Source organism: Mytilus californianus, unplaced genomic scaffold, assembly GCF_021869535.1.
Source record: "Mytilus californianus isolate M0D057914Y unplaced genomic scaffold, xbMytCali1.0.p SCAF_6, whole genome shotgun sequence".
In the NCBI taxonomy this organism is placed as follows: Eukaryota; Metazoa; Mollusca; class Bivalvia; order Mytilida; family Mytilidae; genus Mytilus; species Mytilus californianus.
This window is the reverse complement of record NW_026262712.1, coordinates 15633169-15658527: the sequence shown is the minus strand read 5'-3', so window position 1 is coordinate 15658527 and position 25359 is coordinate 15633169. Positions and strand designations below refer to the sequence as shown.

General features: G+C 31.6%; 2 protein-coding genes across 3 annotated transcripts in view; one reads left to right on the top strand and one right to left on the bottom strand.

Moving 5' to 3' along the window:
* The window catches only part of LOC127707004 (C2 domain-containing protein 5-like), a 93149-nt gene that overhangs the window by 50762 nt on the left and 17028 nt on the right, over window positions 1–25359 (top strand). For both annotated transcript variants that reach the window (XM_052211771.1, XM_052211770.1), the window contains exons 20-23: window positions 7754–7816; window positions 9319–9417; window positions 23203–23307; window positions 24312–24440. In XM_052211771.1, the coding sequence (XP_052067731.1) occupies window positions 7754–7816; window positions 9319–9417; window positions 23203–23307; window positions 24312–24440 (396 nt within the window). The remainder of the gene's footprint in view (window positions 1–7753; window positions 7817–9318; window positions 9418–23202; window positions 23308–24311; window positions 24441–25359) is intronic.
* LOC127707005 (ankyrin-3-like) lies at window positions 9583–19807 on the bottom strand. The gene is made up of 7 exons (XM_052211772.1): window positions 19738–19807; window positions 18203–18255; window positions 15662–15794; window positions 13479–13577; window positions 12253–12351; window positions 11012–11113; window positions 9583–10444 (listed from the first exon to the last, which is right to left on the bottom strand). Exons 2-7 carry the CDS (start codon window positions 18253–18255, stop codon window positions 9776–9778), a joined length of 1155 nt encoding a protein of 384 aa, XP_052067732.1. The 5' UTR covers window positions 19738–19807; the 3' UTR covers window positions 9583–9775.

Sequence of the window (25359 nt, the reverse complement as noted above, 5' to 3'; positions counted from 1 at the left end):
TCTATATTACCACAACCATCATTTTCCTACCAGAATCAGTCAGCTGTAGCCTTTGGCAACTTTCTAGATACTCCATTTAAACCAGCTGGCTCTATGTCTTGCCAAAATCAGTCAACCATGTCTATAACCAAAATACCAGCCATATTACCAGTAGCAGCTAATCAGTCAGTCATACCAAAGACTTACCAAAATCTAACAGCTATGCCTACACCAAACCAGCATCAATCGACCAATGTACTACCAAACCAGTCAGCATTAGTCAAGGAAACAAGTTTCAACAATAGTTCAGAGTTTGAACATGTTACATCTACTCAGCCAGTCATCACAACACCAACCAACAAAGTAATGACCTCACCAACATCAAATAATCCTATAGTGGCAGCCTTCAAGCTACCATACTATACTGGAGCCAGTGACTTTTGTGACAAGAATACACCACAGCTTAGTCCAACACCAGTCAAGTCTGTCAGAAACCTGATTAATGACATCGAGAAGAAAATCAAATCATCAGGTAAATCATGCTCCTCTTGTAAAGGGACTCATGTTCCAGCTAAAATATCTCCTAGACAACAAACCATCATCAACTCTTCCACTACAGCCTCAGATGCTTCTTCTTGTTTGCTACCAATAACGACAGCAGATGAAGATCAACAGCCAATCAACAACAGTCCAGCCAGTATACCCTCAGTAAGTCAACAACCAACTTTCACCTCTGTACTGGAAGTACTTCCAACCATTTCAACACCTAACTATCCACAAGTCAGTATTGTTGAAAGTCAGTTACCAACATCTCAGTGTACTTACACAGAACATCCATCAGTAACTTCATTAAGTCAACCATTGAACAACCACTCAAATCACCTAGACACAACTTCAAAAGTACTTGACCAGTTGTTGACTATCTGTTTGTCATCACCAAGTATGTCTGACTTGTCTGTACACAGCTCATTGCTTAATGAGGATGAAGCAACAGAACTCCAGAGCCTTCTAAGAGATTCCTTCATCTCCATGACAACACTTCCCTCTAGTGACAACGAAAAGACAGAAGAGCAAATCAACAATGAACTGATCAACTCATTAAACCAAACGTACAACAGACACCAGAATGTTACAATGCTGCATGATGATCTACTGGACATTAATGTTGACTCTACATTCGATGATCTCTTCTGCTATGTGCACCAAGGTAGTCCATCAGTCTGCAGTCAAGTCAGCCCTCAGCCTTTATCTGGACATTCAGCCACAAACAGATGGTCATCTAAGGAAAACCTTCACCAAATAACAACAGCTACAAGCCAGTCAAGTTGTAAACAACCAAATCAAACAACAACCAAGTTACTAGTCAACAGACAACAAGACAATCCAAGCTCTTCAGCATCATCACCATTACCAGTATCAACCAGTCAGTCAGGTCATTCAGACCAACCTGTTCAACCAATTTGTTCTACACAGTATATCACCAATGTTGAGACTGAAGGAGTTAGTGCATATCACCACCAGCAAACACCAGATACAAGTCCAGTAGGTGTCACTACTAGACAATCAGCTCGAGTTAGTGCACATCACCATCAGCCAACACCAGATACAAGTCCAGTAGGTGTCACTACTAGACAATCAGCTCGAGTTAGTGCACATCACCATCAGCCAACACCAGATACAAGTCCAGTAGGTGTCACTACTAGACAATCAGCTCGCAAACGGCTCTTTGAGTCAACACCTATGAAGATGGTATGTGATGTCAACTTTGAAAACTACATGTCATGTGAGAACACACCTTCTGGGAAAAGACGAAAGGTTTATGCAAGCTGTGATGGTCCAGTGTCTGTCAACCAAGTATCTTCATCTACTAATCTTACCCCTCAACAGAAAACAATACAGACCTCACCATGTAGTCCCTCCACCATTGCTGGTTACATCTGTAAGAAGTACAAGGGGAAGAAAGTCACCAACTCCTACCCTGCTCAAAACAGCAGAAGCAACATTCAGAATTTGATGAAGATTCCACCATATCTTCTCAATCCAAGATTTCCTGTGTCAAAGTTTGCAGCTTTGATGGAAGACTACAGTGACATTCAGTATGAGTACAGGCAATTCTTTGATTACACGACCAAACAGATCAGTTCTTTTGCCTTTATGGAGATCAATGAGAAGAAACCACACCTATTTGCCCGAGATCTCATGTGGCAGCTTTTTTCCATACCTGAACTGCACCAGTGTGTTACCAAGTCTAATTTGACCACACTTGACTGTCTGGATCCTGACATCATGACTGCAGTGAAGACAGTAACTTGTCAGAAGTTTGATTTAAAGGAATTTGAGAATACCTGGATACATTTTATTAAGAAACAAATCAGAGATTTCTTCCGGTGTCGACTTCAGCATCGAGTGTACCTTGATATCTTAGAGAACAGACTTTATTAGTGGTTAACATGATAAACTAACTTTTTCTCATTGAATACTGACCCAACAATGAATTCTTCTGTAGCAATATAGTGCAGCAAGTAATACTCCATGATCTAGAATTGTTAATAGGTGTTCAAAAAGTCTCAGTGTGAGTTTGAGTATTATTATTCAGTGTTATTTATTTATTTATTTATTTTTCAAATTTTGCTGCTTTAATTGTTTTCATGACTTACATGAAAACTAATGTTTTCTGCTAAAATTAATTTTGCAGGAATTAGAAATTTTTATTGAAATAGGGAAAAATTTGAATGATGAAAATAAAAACCAAAAGAAAATTGAATATTAGAACATTGCAAAACCTTTTTGAGATATCTGATTTTGTATTGAAAAGTTCAGTGTAAAAATTATGTATGGCCACAGAATGCATGAATAATTCATTTTAGCTTACAACTTATAATAGTTTTGACAGAAATTGTCTCAACTGAAAATGGCATGACACTGTAAGGGCAGAAATTAAGCCTTCTAAACTCTCTATCAAGTTTTGCAATATGAACATTGAATAAGAAAAAAAAAGAAAATGACTTCATATGAAAAAAAAATATTTCTTTATTTCTTTTCCAAAACAAGATAGAAAGGTCACTATACATGTTACATTGAAATGAAGTAAACATTATTTATTAGTTAGTGCTTTGTAAATAATGAAGTGTGTTTATTTAAAGACATGTGTATATATTATGTATAGAATATAGACATGTGTATATTTTGTAAAGACATGTTTTATATATGTAAAGACATGTGTATATGTGTAAAGACATGCCTGCATGTGTATATTTTTATAAAAAAAAATATTACTTGATTTGATATTTCATGTGTGCAAGAGTATGTACTGTGTGCTTTAGGAAGGATATTAGCAACAAACTATTCTAATAGTCAATAAATATTTTTTATTAGTCTCATTGTCAATTGATAATTTTTTTATAATTGTGTCCAATTGTCGGAGAAAGTATGAAATTAGTGTGAATGTGTTTGAGGTTAAATTAAAATAATGTTATCTTTTTTGTTTTCTGAGTTTCTGTCTATATTGGATGTTTTAGTTAATAAATATATATAAGATAATGGATTTGTTTGGTGTTATTTAACAGTGTTCTGGCATAAATGTCGTACCTAACCTCTTATCACTTAGTAACAATAAGTTATCAAAAATATCCTTTGGTAATATCAGTAACACAGCTGTCAAACAACACAATATATCCAAAACAACACCAAAACAACACCAATTCAAAGTTGAGAACATTTAGTCAGTGGTTGTCTTTAAAGTTGTTTCCTTTTGTTTTGTTTTGTCGTAGAAATAAGAAAAAGTGGTATGATTGTCAATGAGACAACTATCAACCAGAGTTCAAATGACGAAGATAAAAGCAGTTATAGGTCACCATACGGCCTTCAACAATAGACAAAACCCATACAACATAGTAAGCTATAAAAGGCCCCATAATGAAAAAAGTAAAACAATTCAAAGAGAAACAGCCTGATTTATTCACAAAACAAATATGATATACAGCAACAAACAAAAAAGGAACTCTTGTCTAGACTTCAGTAATTTATATCTTGATATATGGCCAAGACACTTCTTATATCATTAAAGACTATATGTTGACAATAGATATGAATTAAAGGAGATTTGGGGTATATGTCAATGAGACTGCAACCATTCTTGAGCTAACTTATGTTGCATGCAACTCCATCAGAATTGTGTGCCCTTTTTATATACCATACTATTTCACTGTGGTTTTGTAAATGTTTGCATTGTTTTGTTATTGGTGGTGACATTGTTGGGCAATTTATGAAAGTTTTATTAGATTTCACTACTCAATAATTGTTTGCATTACCCCCATAGCTGTGTTGTTTAATGTGCAGAGGTAGCATGGTCAACATATAGAAATGAATTCCTTTCTAACAAATGCTAGGGTTTCTTGAACTTGATGTGAGGTGTAAGCATTTGCTCCTTGTTGAAGGTCTCACTGTAATAATTTAGATGAAGAAGAGCAATAAAAGCACTGACAGCACTAGTCCTTTTTTTGCATTTGGTTTTTGTCTCCCCCGAGATTATTCGTCTGTCCGTCCCTTTATAAATGGAAAAATTGCATAATTTGCTGTTTCCACACTCTAACTTTACTTTGTCACAATCAATGTGCATTTAGTGATTTGGTTGGCTTCTCCAACATTATAAGCAATAGGTCAAATATATTAGGTATATATAATTGTAAGGTATACATGTCCATCTTATAGGGTTCATTTGACATCGCCCTCATATTCATGGTTTATTGTTCAATGTTGTAGTTTTCATGGTGAGGTCCATAATCCAAGATAATGCAAGTTATATTTCAGTGATATTGTTTATAAGATGTACATGACAATCTGACAGTGTTCATCTAACTTTGACTCAATTTTCATGGTTAGGGTATCTATGTTAAGTTGAGATTAGGTCTGTTTCTAAGATACTGTGGACTCGTTTATTTTTAGGGTACCAATTTTTGTGGACTGATTTTTTTGGTTTTGTCAATGCTTGCATATTAAGCGTTTGAAAATTTGTATTTTATTGAAAATTCAAATTCTTGGTTTACCTTTACCCACGAATTCACGAAAATTGTTATCTGCTTATCCACAGATTAGTAATGAATCAACAGTACTGTTAGTAAAAGGGGATGTACTATGATTCATGTTATGATAGGATTCATTTGAACTTGACTTCATTTTCATGGATCATTGGTCAACATTTAGTTTTTCGATAAGGTCCTATTCTCAGAAGCTACAAATGATAAGTCAACTCTATTGTTTGTATTGAATGATTATATTGTTAACATGTCTGTATGACAGGGTTCACATGACCTTGACCTCATTTTCATGGTTCATTGGTCAATGTTATGTTTAGTTTCTTGAACTCAAGTTGACAATGTTTTTCTTGGGGTAACAATCTGCTCTATCACCCTCTCATATATGTGTTATTTATGTAGTATCATCAAATTTGTTAAATGTTTGTACTTTCTGTATGAAACATTTTGTCATGTCAGGGCCTTTTATATCTGACCTATAATTGCTTATATCCACTTCATTTAAACTCTGGTGAATAGTTGTCTCAATGGCAATCATACCACCTCTCCTTATTTTTATATTTAACAATTCAGATGTTATAAAATATTTAAATATTATTCAATATCGATTCTATACCCCAGAGTTAATTGACGTGGATATAAGCAATTATAGGTCACTGTAAATTATTCAACAATTACAAAAAAACCATAAGGTATAGTCAGCTATAAAAGGCCCTGACATGAGAAATGAGAAACAATTCAAACAAGGAAACTAACAGCCTAATTTATAACAATGCAAAAACAAATACGACAGACATGAACTAATGAATACCACTGAAATTCATGGTCCTGACTTTGGACTAATCACTAACCCATGAGTTCAGGTAAAGGATGTATTCTTCTGATGTTTCAGTTTTGTTGAAATCTCTTTCGGGAACAATTTCCGAAACATCTGATGCAAGGGGAAAATATCAATGAATTTAAAAAATATTATAATCAAACTTAACTCTGTGAAAAAATTGTGTATTTACAATAAGTAGTTTTTGAGTAATAACATTTTTAAATGTTATAACCAATGCGGTCAGTGTCATCAGCCAAAATGTTGAGAAAATGGGTAAGGGGTACAAAGAAATGATTTTACCAAAAATATGTAGATCCCATATCAATTTTTTCTTTTCAAAATTCTTAGATATGTATTTTTTCAGTCATTTATAACAAAGAAGTTGAAATAATATGCTTTTTGTTCGAAAAAAAAAGAGAAAAATCCTAAATTTACAAAATTGGCTGCATGGTCAATTTGACCAAGGATTTGTATAGTACTATACAAATCCTTGATTTGACACAAAAAAGTAACAAAATTTTATAGAACTTTCTTATATTAACACCTTCTTATAGTTTTTTTAAGTTAAATTTATTCTGATTGGACCACTTCATCTTTAGTGAAAGTGTGAAAAAAAGTTATAAATTGTGAAATTGATTTTTTTCATGATAATAACCCAAAAATGGGTAAAAACTGATGAAAATGGGAAAATCATCAAAAATGGAGTACTATTAAATGGCCGTAGCAAAAAAAGAAGTACACCACCATATGATTTTTTCTTCATCAATTACTTTCTTACAGTCATATAAACCCAAAAATCAGGTTAAGAAAAAAAGTTTTATTCTAGAAATTTTTAGCTCCTCAGAGGTATACATCCTTAATAGAATGTTTTTTTTTAGTAATTTAATGCACCCACCCTTAAGCAGATGGGGCATTAAGCATGTTAAAGTTTACCCTTGTCCGTTTGTACATCCGTACCTCTATCCATACATCACAAAATTGGTTTCTGTTCTTTAGTTTGCCTCAACCAAATGTTATAAAACTAATACACAATGCTTATTACCATTAAACACAGATCAAGTCCAAATTTAGGTGGGATCACTTTCACTGTTCTCGATTTGTGTCTCTTTATATACAGAAAAATTGCTGAGTTTGCTGTTTCCACACCAACTTTACTTTGCCAAAACCAAATGTTCTGAAACTTAAACACAATGCTTATTGCCACCAAACACAGATCCAGTTCGAATTGGGGACGCATCACTTTTACTGTCTTTGAATTATGTCTCTTTATAAATGGAATAATTGATGAACCTGCCAATTCCATACCCAATTGCTTCAACCAAAAGTTATGAAACTTATGCACAACCAAACACATGTTAGTTTGAATAAGTGTGTTATACACCTCTATAAATGGAAGAATTTCTTTTGTTTGAACTCTAACTGTTATTTATACTGACCACACATTTCATTTCTATGCTCAAAAGTTTGAATTAATACATTGACTCTTGCATAGTTACTAGCAGGGGCTTCTGTGTCCAATGGACGCATTCTTCTTATGACCTTGTTTTGTTTTGTTTTGTGAATTTGAAATTAAATTGATTAAATTTGTATAACAATGAGTCCAGAAAGATTTAATTGCCAAAGAATTAGAGAAAAGCAACTATATATATGGGTCACCTTCAAAATTGAGCAAAACCCATACCATACAGTAAGCTGTAACAGGCCCTGTCATTCTATTATGTGAATTAATCGAAACAAGACAAACAACAACCTGATTTATGCAAAAACAATGAATGAAAAACAAATATTAAATATATGTATACTTATGAATTGGTTCTTATTATGAACAGCACAGTATATGTTTCAGTGGTCATAGAAAAGCATGTACGAATATTAGAACTTTGAGGTTAGAAATGATTATGTTTACTTATTCTGATTTCAGACTGCCACAGCTGTGTTTCTGTCTGCTTTACCACCTCCTCTTATACCTAAAGTATCAGGACCAGTAAGTTTACCAAGATATGATTAAATTTATGCTTATATAGATCAAAGCTTGTTATTATATTTTTACTTTATTTATTGTAATACTAGTATCCTGAGGCATTGCTTGTAAAAAAACCAAACAAGTTGCATTTATAAGAGTGGTTTTTGATGAGTATAATTTTAAGAATAAGGAGATGTGGTATAATTGCAAGCTAGACAACTATCCACTAGATATCAAAGGAAATGATGTAAACAACTATATGTCACTGTACAGACTTCAACAATGAGTAAAACCCATACCGCACAGTAAGCCACAAAAGTCCCTATCATAAGAACTGTATGCTGACTTCTATTTTTCTTCTATTACTTTTTGTTTTTGATATTTAATTGCTGTCTTTTTAATACATTTCCCACTTTTCTTATTCATAATAGATTTTTTTTTATCTCTTTGACTTAGGTAGGAGTGCTGTTTCAGGCTTGGGTTGCATCATCAATTTGTTAAAAGTTTGTAATTAGTTCTAAGCTTGAAAGTTTAAAGGGACTACTCATGATAAATCAATGATATTTGGTGTGCATTTGAATTAGCATTGACATAACTCATTTTCACAGATATGATTTGATCCTGAACCTTCAGTCTTGCTTCATTGACTTTGAATGTTTTTCATATTTGACATGTTAAAGTCAATAATATTTGGTATGCAGTTGTATTCACATTAGAACATCTCATTTCCAAGGCCACAGTAATGGTTCATTGATTTTAGACTTTTCCATTCCCTATCAAACAGACCTAAGCTGTCACAAACTTCAACATGTAAACTTTTTGGACTCTGTTGGATAGTTGTCTCATTGGCAATCATACCACATCTCCTAATTTTATATGGAAAAGTTTCAAAGTCAATGATATTTTGTATGCAGTTGCATAATCATCAGCATATCTCTTTTTTACAGAGATATCATATTTATCCTCAGTCATTGTTCATTGATTTTTACAGAGATATCATATTTATCCTCAGTCATTGTTCATTGATTTTACAGAGATATCATATTTATCCTCAGTCATTGTTCATTGATTTTTACAGAGATATCATATTTATCCTCAGTCATTGTTCATTGATTTTTACAGAGATATCATATTTATCCTCAGTCATTGTTCATTGATTTTTACAGAGATATCATATTTATCCTCAGTCATTGTTCATTGATTTCTACAGAGATATCATATTTATCCTCAGTCATTGTTCATTGATTTTTACAGAGATATCATATTTATCCTCAGTCATTGTTCATTGATTTTTACAGAGATATCATATTTATCCTCAGTCATTGTTCATTGATTTCTACAGAGATATCATATTTATCCTCAGTCATTGTTCATTGATTTCTACAGAGATATCATATTCATTGACTTACAAGTTTTGCATATATTTACATAGGTAACATATTAAAGTTTTGTTATTTTAATTTTAACTTTTTCTTTATAATATAAAACATTTCTTTGTGTCAACAGTTTATTTTGTTTTACAGGTAACTTCAGACAGAGAATGTAACCAGTTGAATGATTTACAGAAGAAAATCACAGAAACAGTTCAAAGAAACAAAGAAATTCATGAATTGAATAATCTGGTAAGTGGAGTTAACTCTACATTTGGTAGGTAGGGTTATGTGCCTTTATACATTCACTGTAGGGGATCAGCATTTAATAATATTTCAGTTAATAATATGTCATTTAGTGGCTGTCTAGTTGACATAAATCATTTCATCTCTTTTATTCAAAATATAAATCTAGAATCTTGAATGTAACTTTATTAAGAATTTATAAAATAATCAACTAAATGATGAAGTTTTTATCCATTTGAAGAATTTGAATTATCTGTACATAGAAGCTTATTATTCCTTTGAGAAAAGCACATGAACCTTGTCACTTGCATCAAAATGTTTTGAGTGTGAGCGATTTATTTTTCTCAAATTGTCTGAAGATATATTACTTTTTAGATAATCTGTCAAAAACATTCATTTTCCTTGCTTTGATTTTCTCAGAATTTTCAGCTGAATCCACTTTTTGAGAATCCTCAATTGGTTCAATTTTTTGAGAAACTTCAGTTGGTTCCATTTTGTGAGTATCTTCTGTTGGTGTAACTTTTTGAGTATCTTCTGTTGCCACTCTTTGAGTACCTTCTGTAGGTGCCACCTTTTGGGACTCTTCCATAGGTGCCACCTTTTGGGAAGCCACTCTTTTCGAATATTGAGAATCTTGCTTTGGTGGCACTTTATATTCGTCTAGCTTTTTCTGAATTAAATCCCTTGTTGATGAAATCTTGCCCTCTGTTCCAAGCTCTGTATTGAGAGAGAACTGCTTTGGAACGACAGGTTCTCTTTTATATGATTTGTTTGTTCCCTCATCACCATTTTTTTTATAAATGTCCTCAAAACTAAGTGGTTTGAATAACTCTTCAAGCTTCTCATTATCCTCTGGTTTCTTGCTGTCTTCTGCATATTTTTTCAATATCTCATCAATCTCTGAATCATCTGTTTTAGGTCGGAATCCGTTTGTTTCGTGTGAGATGTTGTATTGTGGGTACCTCTCTCTAAATCTCTTAAATAAATCTTTTGTTGCTTGGTTTGCTGCATAGAATTCAGGCATCTTATTCATCTGAAATGTATGTTTAAAGACAATGTAATTGTAAATGTTAAAACTAAGAACTATTTGCTGAATTTTATTTTACAAATTTCACAAATTATTTAAGTAAATAGATATTTAGCCCAAACATCAACAAGACAGTAACCCAACAGCACATTTATGTATACAGGTAATCTAAGCATCTAAAAGTGGACAACACCAAAAGTTAAGAAAAAACTGAAATAACAAATAAAAAATATCTATGGAAATTTAATTTAACAAATATTCATCCCCTTTCAGTATCAGTTAAAGGTGGAGTAACCATTCAAAATCTTGTACATCAGTCTTTTCATGTTCTGTAATATTGATAGACTTACAAATTTCTGTAATTTTGATAGTCATACAAATTTCTGTAATCTTGATAGTCATACAAATTTCTGTAAACTTGATAGTCATACAATTTTAAAACTAATAAAATAAAGAAAACTTAACTTTCCAAGGAAAGAAATCTTTAATCAATTTAAATTAAACAAATCATGGTGAAAATGAATGCCATTGTTTTTTTAGTAATTATACTTTTATTAACTTTGTTGAACTCACCTTATCCAGAGCATTCACATCAGCTCCATGCTCTAACAAAGTTTGTACGACCTGATGATGACCTTTGTGTGAAGCTTCATGAAGAGCTGTCATACCACTGAACTATAAAAAGTAACAAAGTTAAAAATAGCAGTACTTTTTATCAAGCTTTAGGACTTTCTCATTCATTCAAAACAGCTTATAGTGTCTACTCAAAAAAAAAAGTAGTAACAAAATTGCCATTCAAGGAGACACCAAATAGATTTGTTGTTCTTATATAATTAAAGGCTATCTCCTAATTTGAATTCCTCACTTTAACACATTGTGTTTAATTTTAATTTTAAATCCTTTTTGTTTCAACTAATCTTGAATTTTCAAATAAAAATAAAAATAATTGCTCTGTCCCTCTGGTAAAATCCTTTAAATGAATTCAACTTCCATTTCATATTTTGATATGTCCATTAGCTCTTTGTAACTTCATAAAAGAAAATTAAAATATTTCTCACTTTGCCCTATATTCAGTATTAACAGAAAAAATCTATACAACAATACATCGATTTGGTGTGGCCTTGGTCTTTGCATCAAATATTTCTAATTTGTCAACACTATCATTAAGTATTTCTAATTTGTTATTATTTTGACAAGAAGTAATGGCAATGAACAAAGAGAAGTTATAAAGATCTATGTAAACTTCTAATATTTTTTTTCTACTCTTACATAATTTGTTTACAAGCTGACAACAGAAAACCATTGCTATTAGGTATGAATTAATGACTTAAATCTAGGCAATATATCAATGATTTATTTGTTACTAAAGTTGACATGATTTACCTAAGACATGGCTTAATTTGCAATAATAGATCAAGAATGAACCTAGTTTCAATGCAATTTTATACCAATAATATGTCAATAACTCTAGTCTTTACATTTACTCCCAATCTGCTGCATGAGCAAAGCAGAGAAGTAGCAAATACGAATTTACAAGTTTGGTTTGACCTGGCCAGTGTTGGAACCAACAACTGACAAGCATGCTCCTACGAGACAACTGAGGTCGTCTGACTGAGAAGGGGAGAAAAAATTATATATGCCCATCAAAAGTGTTTTTATATAGAAAATGACCTCTCTGTGAATTAATGGTTTTATGGGTATAAGTCAAAGGCACATATATAGTACTAAAGTTTCTGAGCCAACTCTTTAAGTCAACTTTTTCTGAAATATTAGGCACCCCCCCCCCCCTTTTTTAACATCTGATTAATATTTACCTTAGACATAGCATTGACTCTTGGCTTATACTGTAATAATAAATCTACAATTTGGTTGTTACCATTCTTAGCAGCCAAGTACAAGGCAGAATGTCCAGTCTGAAAAATACAAAAACAAATGATTATTTTTCATATTGTGATATCAGATCATTTAATATATTATAAGAACATCATAACTCTTAGATGACAGAATACCAATTTTCTGTGGGTCATCTGCAGGATTTCTTTCTTTGATCTGTTGATAGATAAATCCTGAATTCATTGTCAAACATTTGCTTTTCACATTTTTACCTTCTTTTATCATCTCACTATTTCCATCAATTGTAAAAAAACGATTGTGTGTTTTATTATTTTTGTGAGTTGCTGCACTTGTTTTGAGAGTTGATTATATTTTTCGCCATGGTTTCTGTAACAGTTTGTCAGACTCTCCTTCTTGACACTGTTTAAAATATTTTAAAGGGTCATGTATAGTATGATAAGAGTTTTTTGGCTAACTTATAATTCTGCAATTAAAAATTCAACTATTATGTAATGATATTTAGTAGTCTATAAATAACCAAAGTTTTAATAAAACTGTAAATTTTACAGGATTATACTTACTTTAACATTGACCTTCTAAAATTGGCATTTTTCCAAAAAATAAGCAAAACCTTTATTTCTATGCTTAATCTTTTCTACAATCTAGACATGAAAAAAGATTTCAATTTGGTTTTCATCTTTGAAGTTATTGTAAGTGATACAACAGAAAAAAAATCAAACCATATGTTTAAATGGGTTTCACAAAGTGAAACATTAGCTTAAAATATGGGGATGTCATACTTGCAGTTAGGTAAGCAGGGAAACATTTGCACCTATTTTGTGTAATCAACTCCTCCTACTGTTTTCAACCCAGATTCCTGAGACTTGACAAAAAGATTGCACACATATTGGAGTTGTGCATCTGCTGTTATGGAATATTTTGAAGATTTTTTTTTTTCATTTGAGTCATGAAATTAAACAAAAAAATCATCAACTGACTGCATCTTAATATGTAATTTATTTACTCTTTACTGATTATTTTAGCATGATCATTAACAAATTCTGTTAGTTTTGTATTTTGCTTAACCAAAGTTCCAAAAGTAGACACAATATTACCGTGATTTTAGCCCTTTTTTTTTTATGAAAACAGAGAAATCAGACTTGGCAAATTTTCAGAATCTTGATCTCCCTATAGAGTTTTGACTCACATTATTAACACTGTTAACACAAGCATCAGCCCTCAGTAGCTCAGCCACTAAATCTATACTGTCTATATAGCAGGCCACCAACAGTGGTGTCATCCCATTCTGAAAAATAAGATCAAAATATTGTGAAATTTTTTAATTTCTGAATGCTAATCATTGTAGATGGCAAATGTACACTGTATCATTTTTTTAGATTAGTGGTTTCATTGACTTCACTTATCTGATATATATTTTTTCTTATAAAAAAGCAGCAAAATTATATCTCTATATATAATGAATGATTTATAAGATTAAGGAAATAAAAATTGAAAATGCAGATTGACAATACAAAACCAGGCATTTGAACACATACAGGAATTGTTTAACACCACTTTCAGCACTATTTGCTATCTCGTGGCAGTCAGTTTTTATTGGTGGAGAAAGCCAGAGAGAACCACGGATCTTCAGCAGAAAAATGAGCAAAGGAATCTAACAAATACTTCGATGGTTTGCATAACAATCTGATTTAATTTAGAATCAATACAAACTTTTAGAGAACCAAGGATCACATCAAGATATTTTTTTAATGATTTGGCAGAAAATAATGTATGAATTGGGGAATTACTTTGATCACATCAGGATATTTGTTGAATAATTTGGCAGTAAATAATTTATGAATTGGGGAATTAATAGGATCACATCAGGATATTTGTTGAGTAATTTAGCAGGAAGTGATGATAATGAATGAATGGGCAATTAAAACTGATGGACTGCAAAATAATCATGACTTTTATCAGATGACTGTTGATGTTTCATACATATAAACATTCACATAATGATCATTCCCATCAAGCCTACACACTGTAGTACGTTGATTTAGTATCTGATGTCAGATTGTTCAACAAAATGACATGTCACTCCTTAAACAACTCATTTGTCATTTATTTTATTTGTGACTCAGTTTCATACAAGTCTGTGTTATCAATGTTGGAGATTTAAAAAAATGCTTCAAACATGTGCTTCATACTAGATCCCTGCACTATGACTTTTTCGGGTTACATAGAAATCCATCCCTAGCTGTCAACCTCTTCTACAAAAAGTCATTAGTGTTTCTTTATGTAGAAATCATTGAAACTACTTCACAGCATACCAAATGGATCTTTATATGCTTATTTTGTGAACAACAATCTAGTTTTTTCATCAGTTGTTTGTTTCTGAAAGCAAGATATGTTTTCCAGACAGAGGTGGGAAAGGACACAACTTTCCTTGCCTGCTTATGTGTTGAATTTATTATCCTTTATTTTTTTTATTTTCAACCTTCTTAAGTATTAAGATTGTCTTTCTTAATTATCCAAAGTTTGGGAAGCCAAGTACATGAGATGTTTGTGAGAACTTATATCAAATGGCTGTAACCATCATAAGGAAGATACATTTTAAAGTCTGATCACACTGTCATTATTGTGATGGAGTAATACTCTCAAATCATAAATACTGATGATGCATAAACATCACTGACATTAGTCATACCTTTGCTGATTGTAAGTTAAGTTATATATATATCTATATATATTATATATATGTCTAAACCTGTGACAACTTTACCACATTCTCCATCAGATAACCTGTGGTTATACAGGGTTAACACAGTATTTATATATAATTGTCTCAAATTTAGCCCGGCAATGTTAGATCTGCATTTTGAGTTACCAAATATTTGCTTTTCCCTCAGCAGGATTCTAACCCATGCTTCTTTGACATCGTGGCAACATTGCCTGCACTGTCCAGCACTCTGGACCACTGAACCAACAAATTTATATATATATATACCGGTAAGACAATATTCAACTGTTTTGTGACACTTTCCTTATGAAAGAAATGAAACGTTGAAATATTGTGATGTCGCCCCTGGCTGCCTAAATATAAGTACATGTATTGTTTCTGTATCTTACAACAGTATTTTATAGATTTCTTTGTCTGTTATAGTTTTAATTTGTTGACACTATCTGATATTAGTGCTGTCAAAGGCACATTGTACTACATATAGCATTCCACTCAAACTGGCAGTATTCTACTCAAACTGGCACTGAGGTTGTTTAGAACTTGCAGGTGTGAAATTTTGCTCCATGAGGTCTCACAGTCTCTCACTGTGACTTTTAGATGATGAACAGCGATGAAAAGTCCTTTGTTAAATGGTTAATATGACTTACAATATCTTGTTCGTTGACATCTACTCCATCTCGGATCATATTTTGTACAGCTCCTATATCCTGTCTGTGTAAGGCTGCCCACAACATAACTGTAGCCCTTTCTTCTAAAGCACTCATGTTGTCTGCTCTCAAACTGTTAAATTGAATATAAGTAGATATGGGTCAAAGGTCAATAATACAAAAACAAAACACATAGTATTACCAGGTTAGATAGAAAAAATAAACAACTACAATGCTGGCCAGTAGAATATAAAGTACTAAATGTTGGCCCCATTGCCGGCAATGCTATTTTTAGCAATTATCTCCTTAAATGGTGTTTTTAATAAACTATTTATGGAAAAACTGCTGTTGTCTAATTTGAGCTCAAAATCTATTTGTGATTTTACCGCACTTAAATATATATGGTCCCATGGCTTTTCTTGGTGAATTTTTGGGTTATTCACCATACCTTACGATTTCGCAGAAATTTTCCCCAATTTTGATCAAAATAAAAAACATTTCCGGCCCTTGATCATATACATTTGAGGACAAATTTGTGCTTGCATGAAACTTTATTCATAATGCTTTCCAGGAGAAAAATACAGAAATGATATAACAACCAATCACAGATAGCCAGCTATTTTCATCTCTATGTCATGTTCCCTTCACGAATGGCTGCACCCATGTAACTTTATTTAGTACATTGTAACCAGTAATTCTGTCCTTCCTATTCAAATAACATATATATTTCAACAAAATGGACAGATTGATTAAATGGATGAAATTGCTTGGCTGTATTATGAGGTCAAAATACAGCCATAGATTTTGTTCTCTTTCTTTTATCTCCAAATTTTTTTTATTTATTTCTTCTTTTTAGACAATTTAAAAAAGGTGTTATTACAAATGGGAAAAGATTTTATTGTTTTTATATTATTTTTTAGGAATCAAATAATATTTAGATAGATATTGATATTGCTAAAGGAAAAATTAAAATATTTTTTGATATCCTTTTAATTATTTTTCCTTCAAACCACCTGAAATCCTTTGTAAATTGGAAATTGAGGAAAAAGACATTTTTCTTCTACAATAGAGGGAAGACCATGGAATGGGGGAATTATTGAAAAGAAAGAAGATGAAAGTTGTTAACTTCTATGTCTTTTGGTTTCTGGTGGAGAGTTGTCTCATTGGCAATCATACCAAATCTTCTTATTTTAATAAAAATAAACATTCAGTATTTACATCAAGCCCACATTATATGGCTAACTCTAAAAGACCATAAAAATCAATTGTAAAAATTACTAACAGTGTTATTTAAACAACCAACTTGGAAATGAAAAATATAAGACTAAAAATGCAATAACAAATGTTTAATCTTTCAGTTTATTATAAAGGAAAACTTAACTTTTTTTTCTCCATTGAGTTACTTGAAAAACGAAAATACCACAGGGCTATTTTAATTCTTGTGGAGAACATGCTGAAAAGACATCTTTTGATTATCACAGGTTAATGTGTTTTTTATGCAGTCCTGAAATTGGGTTCCATTCTCTAACCATTTGCTAGAGGTATAGGGGGATGGGTGAGATCTCACAAAACATGTTTAACCCTTCTGCATTTTGCACCTGTCCCAAGTCAGGAGCCTCTGGCCTTTGTTAGTCTTGTATGTTTTTTTTAATCTTGGTTCATTTATATGCTTCGGAGTTTAGTATGACGTCCATTTTCACTGAACTAGTACATATTTTTGTTTAGGGGCCAGCCGAAGCCTGCCTCCGTGCGCGGGATTTTCTTGCTGTTTTGGAGACCCATTGGTAGCCTTGGGCTGTTTTCTGCTCTTTGGTCGGGTTGTTGTCTCTTTGACACATTCCCCATTTCCATTCCCAATTTTATTTGTCATGACCAAATGTTATGAAACTTTACACAATGCTTATTAACACCAAACACAGATCAAATTCGAATTTTGGTAGCGTAACTTTCACTGTTCTTAATTTATGTCCCTTTGTACATGGAAAAATTGATTAATTTTCTGTTTCATTACTCTTACTTTTCTTTGCCTCAACTAAATGCTTTGAATTTTATACACAATGCCTATTACCACCAAACACAGATCAAATTCGAATTAGGGTGGCGTCACTTTCACTATTCTTGATTTATGTCCCTTTGTAAAAGGAGAAATTGATGAATTTTCCATTTCCTAACTCTTTACTTTTCTCTGCCTCAACCAAATGTTATGAATTTTATACACAATGCCTATTACCACCAAACACAGATCAAGTTCAAAATTAGGGTGGCGTCACTTTCACCGTTCTAGAGTAACCCCGTTACTGTTTGTTATTGAACCTTGAGAGCACTTAAACCCCCAAGCAATTTACAATGACAACATACAGAAACAAATGTCATTTAGTTTCAAAGAAAACAAAATGTCATTAGGTTGAATTAGTACATTGACTCTTGCATATTCATAAGCGGGGGTATCTGTGTCCCATGGGCACATTCTTCTTTTATATTTTTATTCATTTTTTTTTTGCACCTAACAATAATAATTTGGTGGTATAAATTAGTACTCACCCTGCCCATCTGTCTATGGCCATCTGGTCATTCATCTTTCTGCCTGACTGCATCTATATGATAAATAAGGTTAATGAAAATATTGATTATTTCATTTAATTTTATTGTAAACTTAAGGTTAACATGAAAGTAAGTATACTGATCAGGAGTTATTCCCCTTAGATAGGAAAAGATTTAATGGATTCTAAATAACAATATAAAATAATTTCATTTTCTATATTATTTCCAAAATGAACCAAATAAAAACACATGAATAAAAGGAAATGTGTTGTAATATCAGAATGAGACAGCAACCCAATGACAACAACATTAATGGTACCAAGTTTACTGCACCAGATGCACATTACAACGATTAATGTCTCTTCAGTGATGCTGGAGGCCAAAATATTTGAAAATTCAATTAAACAAAAGATATCTATAGGTCAGTTTGGGTGGTCAAGTGTTACAGAAATCATGAACGGTTATATAAATGTCTACCTTATGTTTAAAAGAGGTGATAAAGAAGAGAAAACATTAAAATCAGTACATGTATAGTAATGATCTTTGATACACAATCTGCATCATCAAAAACTGAGCATTATGGGTAAAATTCATAATGGAATATACAGATTACATATGAGTATATGATACTTTAAATTTAATTTCGACATAGAAATGTATATATATTTATCAATGAATGAACTCATCAACTATTTAGTCTTAATTCTGTTTAGTATTTAGAAACTTTATAAAGTAAGAAACAAAATAAACGATCTTTTTAACATATGCATACCTGTTAAACACTTACAAATCTTGAGGAAGACTCCTCATCCCCAAAAAGTATGATCTCTGTTGAGGGAGATGAAATCTCACCTGAATACCTTCTCCCCTTATAATTTTCTCACAAGACAAAAATTGATCAATTCAAACAAACAATTTTAAGGCAATTGTTCATAATATTTGTTCCATTAAATTTTCATTTAAAAAATTCTTTTGAATTTTTAAATTGAAATTAAACTAATTATACTCATGCAATATCATTCAGTTGATATTTTTTTCATATTACTAAATGAATGTGTCTTAAAACATTGTAATTCTATTTTCTGTCGTTCAGTTTCTATCATTTACCTCTAAAAAATCATTTCACGGTTAAGGAGGTTGTCATGCAACTCTTCTCAGATCTTTTCAGAAAGAAGAATTTGAATAGATTTCCCTTTATGAAGCTGATGAAGGCTAATGGACAATTTCTCTTAAATACTGTAATGTTAGACTTCAAAGCTCATGTTGGACACAACAAGAATTCTCTTTAAAATTCTGAATTTCTTACCAGTATATGAAGTAGAAATAAAATTTAAAACATTTGAACTTACCACACTTGATCTTATTTGAATTCCAAAAGTTAAACTATATATAAATAATGTACATGAATAAGAAATAAAAGTCTATGAATCTTCCAACTCTCCAAATGTATTTCTTAATCCTACATAGAATAGTTTAGTTTATGAATTAAGTTAAATAGGAAATAAAATGTGTGATATTTGGTTGCTGAAACATACCTTAGCTGTTACAGTGTTCCTTTGTCAACACACCTATGTAATAAACGTATCTGCCAGGTATATATTTGTCAGGACGCAGAGATGTTGACTAGTAGCTGCTAGCTATATTGTACTTTTTGACAAAGATCAAATATACTGATTCAGACATCCTTAATTTATCCTTTGATAAATGTGAAAATGCGTATTATTTTTAGAGAAGAAATTTTTATTGTTTTTGTTATTTTGAAATGTTTCAATATTTTAATAATTAGAATTGAAATAATTTGAAAATATTTTTGACCCTAACAACACCTTATAAAGGTAGATGTACTTATTAAAATTGTTTTGGGTGTGGATTAAGATGTTTATGATTATTCATTGTGCATGTCTTTACGGATTGTAAGGTCTTTGCTGGAAGCCATGTTTCAACATAAAACTTTACATGTGTATTTAGTAGTCAGTATTGTCTTTATATCAAATTTATACATGACTTAATTGTCTGAAGCAGTGAATTACATGATTAAGATTTAAATAAAAACAATCAAAATAATTATTCATGATAATAATAGGTAAAAGTGATAATAATAATTTGAATTAACTAATGAAAAGACATAATAAAAAAATAAATCTTCAAAATTTTGTTATGGAATTACCCATTAATATTTGTGAAGGAAACTTTGAAATAAAGTATTTTCAACATTTATCCATTTTATGACTTCTTTTTGAAACATTTGGTAAACAAAAAATAAGTCATTAATGAAATTGTACCAAATAATGATTACAAAAATATGATATGACATTTAGAACTATAAAGATATTGAATAATGTGAGTAAATGACAATGAGACAACACCCAATTGACATAAATACCCAAAAGGCATCTAATGTACGCAATAACTGTCATCCCCCCTTTTTTCTTTTAATCTTACCTTAGATATTCCTAATCAGTTTGATTCTGATATTGTAACAAACCTGTATATTTCCTGTGTATTTACATATTTATATTTACTTTGATTATACACCTTTTGACAATGAAGGGGGTTTATAGAAAGGGATTGTTCATTCAGTTTTTTATGTGAGGATAATTGCCTAGACATCGTCCTTGGTGACGGGGAACTGATCACAAATATGCATTTGAATGTGCAATTTGTCACCAGCTTGTCATGTTTTTTATTGAATACTTTTGAGGTTTGAATACAGTTCAACGTTAATTTTTAGAAAGTTATAAACCATTATGTGTTTAATGGGGTTTTTTTTCAAGAAAAATGGATAATTCCAGAATGTTTCATATTTTTCAATTTTAAGAAGTACTATTTTTATTTCTTAGCACCTTTTTTTTAAAATAATGTGTAATGTATACATTTTTTGTAAAATATTATCATTTTTTTATACCAACGAAAATAAAAAACACACAGTTTAAGAGTTGATTAAATAAACAATACTTAATTAGTTGAATAGTTTACTTAACTTTTCAAGTTTTTAGATTTGTTTGATATTCATGCATTAAAACCCGCTGCAATTGTTTGCACCTGTCCTAAGTCAGGAATCTGATGTTCAGAAGTTGTCGTTTGTTGATGTGGTTCATAAGTGTTTCTCATTTTTTATATAGATTAGACCGTTGGTTTTCCCGTTTAAATGGTTTTACACTAGTAATTTTTGGGGCCCTTTATAGCTTACTGTTCGGTGAGAGCCAAGGCTCCGTGTTGAAGCAAGGCTCCCTGTTGAAGACCGTACTCTGACCTTTAATGGTTTACTTTTATAAATTTTGACTTGGATAGAGAGTGGTCTCATTGGCACTCATACCACATCTTCCTATATCTATTGATACATTTTACATGGAGTAAGGGTAAATGTAACGTAGTGTAAAGTAATGGGAACCAAATGAAATGAGAAAGAAACCTGGTTTTAAGAATTACAAGGGCTGCATGTGGCAGTAGTCACATGGAGTGGGAACAGAAATAAAATTCTTATCCCAACTGAATCAAACATGTTCTTGTGTGGTCAGATTTTTGGATTATAGATGAATTTGTTTCAATTTAAAGATTTAATGTTATGTTCTTTGCTGTGAAGTTTGAATGGGAAGTCATCCATCCATCTATACATTTCTCTGTCTTTTCACAATAAAGGCCAAAATTCCTTCAAATTTATACATTGGTAATAAATCATATGACAGTGTACATGAAATCAGATAATTCTTTCTGATAAATAAGTTTTAGTGGAGGTTAATGTATGTTATCATTGTATTAACTGGGAGCTAATTGTATGATTGATGCCTAGTTTAATTTTCAGCAGCAAATATTTTATGCATTTTCAATGCAAGAACATTTTTGTCCCCCGCGCAACGCGCTGCAGGGGGAAATAGAAATTCCGGGCGTCTGTCTGTTCATGTTTGCGCTCTTACATAAACAATTCTTGCCTAACTTTTATGAAACTTATATCATAAGTTTATATCAGCAATGTCTTGGAAGACTTTGAAAATCAGTGAAGATCAATAAATTTTAAAAGAGTAATGGCCCTTAGGAATATTAATAATATGGAAAATTGCATTGTTAGCGCTCTCATGTGTACAATTCTTGCCAGATTTTTATGCAACTTATATTGTAGGTTTATATCAGCGATGTCTTGGACGAGATAGAAAATCAGTGCCGATCAGTTATTTTTTGAAGAGTTCTGCCCCTTAGAAATATTAATTATTTGGAATATTGCAATGCTAGTGCTCTCATGTGTACAATTCTTGCCAGATTTTTATGAAACTTATCATACTGTTTATAACAGCAATGTCTCAGATAAGTTTAAAAATCAGTGCCGATCAGTTATTTTTAAAAGAGTTATGCTCCTTAGAAATATTAATTATATGGAAATTTGTATTGTTACACGCTCTCACATGTACAATTTTTTCCAGATTTTAATCAAATTCATATCAAAGGTTAATATTAGCAATGTCACGGAGAGTTTTGAAAATAATTGCCGATCAAATATTTGTAAAGAGTTATGCCCCTTGGAAATATTAAATATATTAGAAATTGCTCTCAAGTCTTCAACTCTCTAAGGTAATTTTAAAAAGTTTAAAAAAACAAAACAAAATTTTGTTTTTAATTATTGACCTTGAACAGATAAAATATGTGCAACGAGAGGGACATTGGAACTCTGTTCTTTTATTTTTATTTCATAAATAAAAAAAGATCTAGTAGAGTGAAATTTAAGCTCACCAGCAAATCTGAACACATTATCAGTACTAATCATTTGTCTTACAGCCATACATACTCAACTATTTAACCTCATAAAATCGGAAACAGCTGATTTATTGACTATATTAAAAAAATGTAACTGTTTTTCTATGGTGACAGACAGATGAAAGTGAGGTTATTGAACTAGTTTGGATACTGACATAAATGTAGACAGAAATGTCAGCAGTCTTGCTTGCTTAAAATTCAGAATTCTGGACAGGAAACTTGAATATATTTAACAATATTCTCTCTTTTTACAGGACACTGGTCAGACAAGCCCTAGAAGTTTATTGACAGATGACAGTGAGGATGATGTCTCTGAGCTGGAACTATCAACAGGGAACAAAGATACATTCATCTTAGAGGTGAAGTGATATGTAATATAGGGGTAGATTCTTCCACGGTTTCCAATGAGATATAACATTTCTCCACTCTAGACAGTTATTAGAATTTTGTACTTTCAAATTTTAGACTTGCTTAGCATAACTGTCTGAAATATATTATTTCACAAGATTCAGTGGTATTATCTGTATCTATAATATTTTTTTTATATTAACAGTGATATTTTCTTACTGCAGGTGATCTGCAAACAAATTGTGTTCATTTTATCTGCAAGAAAATTTTGACATCATTTGTGAATAATTCAATCAATGGGAACTTTATTGGTAAAAAGTATCTTTGAAAAATATATCTCACTGAAGAATGAGAGGAATCGTAATTTATTACATGAGTAATTTTACCTATTATTAATATCTGTGAATTATTTAAGTCATATACTTACTCAAATATTATAAAGTAGATTATAAAGGTAGTCAATTTTATATTCTTTAAACTTGGATATAGGCACTTAGAGATTAAAATGAAGTAATTATTTACATAGGCAACAACGATAGCTTTTTTGGGTGCTGCGTTTTTAGTATAAAAGATCTGTTGATAAAACTGTCAAATTCTGAATTATCAACACCTTTGGGTGTGCATAAAACTGCAAAACACATATGGTGCCACAGCTTTTTTGATAGCATTTTTTAAGGTTAAACCCAATGGTTTCCTTTATTTTCGAAATAGTATGAATGAAGAACACCCCTTGCTTAATTTAGCACAGAAAATGTTGCTCGTCACAGAGAGTTTCCTCCAAATTTCTCACTATTTCTACACCAAAAGCCAACATTCATTTCTCAATATTTCAGTTTTGTTTTTCTAATTACCAGGGCAGCAGAAAATAAATGTACTTCTACCTATTATCTTTGATCTAAAAACTAAGTGGCGCCATTCATCTTTAATTACTTCCTATTAACCTAGAAAATCTATCATTATTCCAAAACAACTCTTAACAAGAAAAAAAATCTTTAGATGAATTTTTTGTTGATAGGTGGATGACACCAGGGACCAAAACATTGCCTCATTACTGAGAGATTCTGTTTTACCTGATTGGGTCCAGATGTGTAACACACAGAAAATGCCTGGTACTACTGACCAAAATATGATTTGTAATTTACAGGTAACTCACAATGATTGCTATCTCTGAACAAACAGATATGAATCAGTTACTAATGTAAAACAAGTAAAGTTCTTGTACAAAATGTGTCATTTGTTGCCAAACTTTTGATATACAATTGATTATAAGCAACTATAGGTATTTATGAGAAAACTAGAATGGAATTAAAAAAGTAATTGGGCTGCAATGCTACTTAGCATCTCAGTTTATGGATAGAATATTGAAAGTTTTAATTCTTAGGTAAATAAAATATATTTTTTAACATTCTCAAACATGTTCATCGCCCCAAATGAGTCAGATTCCCCCAAAACGTGTCTATTTGCCCAACATGTCCACTTTAAAATGCCAGAACGTCTCAAAACTTTAAGTGCTAATATGTCCTCAGCAACGTCAATTACCTTTACAGTATATTCACTAAAGAGACATATAAACAAGAGTAATAAGTTTGCATGTATTTTTAACATCCCTGATACCAGTTTAATAATTTATAATCGTTAGAAAAACATGTATTACTTAAAGGTAATGTTGAAATAAGTTAAAACAGTATGCATAACTTACAAGATGTGAATTTAAGATACTTTAAAGGTGATGATCTTTTTAACTGCCACATACCGTTAAATTATTACAGAGGTAATAATCAACTAACAGAAAATAATGGATTAACTGACTGTTGCTTGCTTAAAATTTTCTGACAATTATTTCATGCATATTGAAGACAAAATATTGCTTGATTGTTGGATGCTTAATGTCAAATGGCAAATATCTCATGCATGTTTAGGACGAAAACATATTAAAAACAAATTTAATCGGTAGGACATGTTTGGGCATTTTTGAAATATGGTCACCATTGTGTTCACAAAAAGGAGACGTTTAGGCTTCAATAGGACACATAATATAATGTTCTTCCCTTGTCTGTCCATAT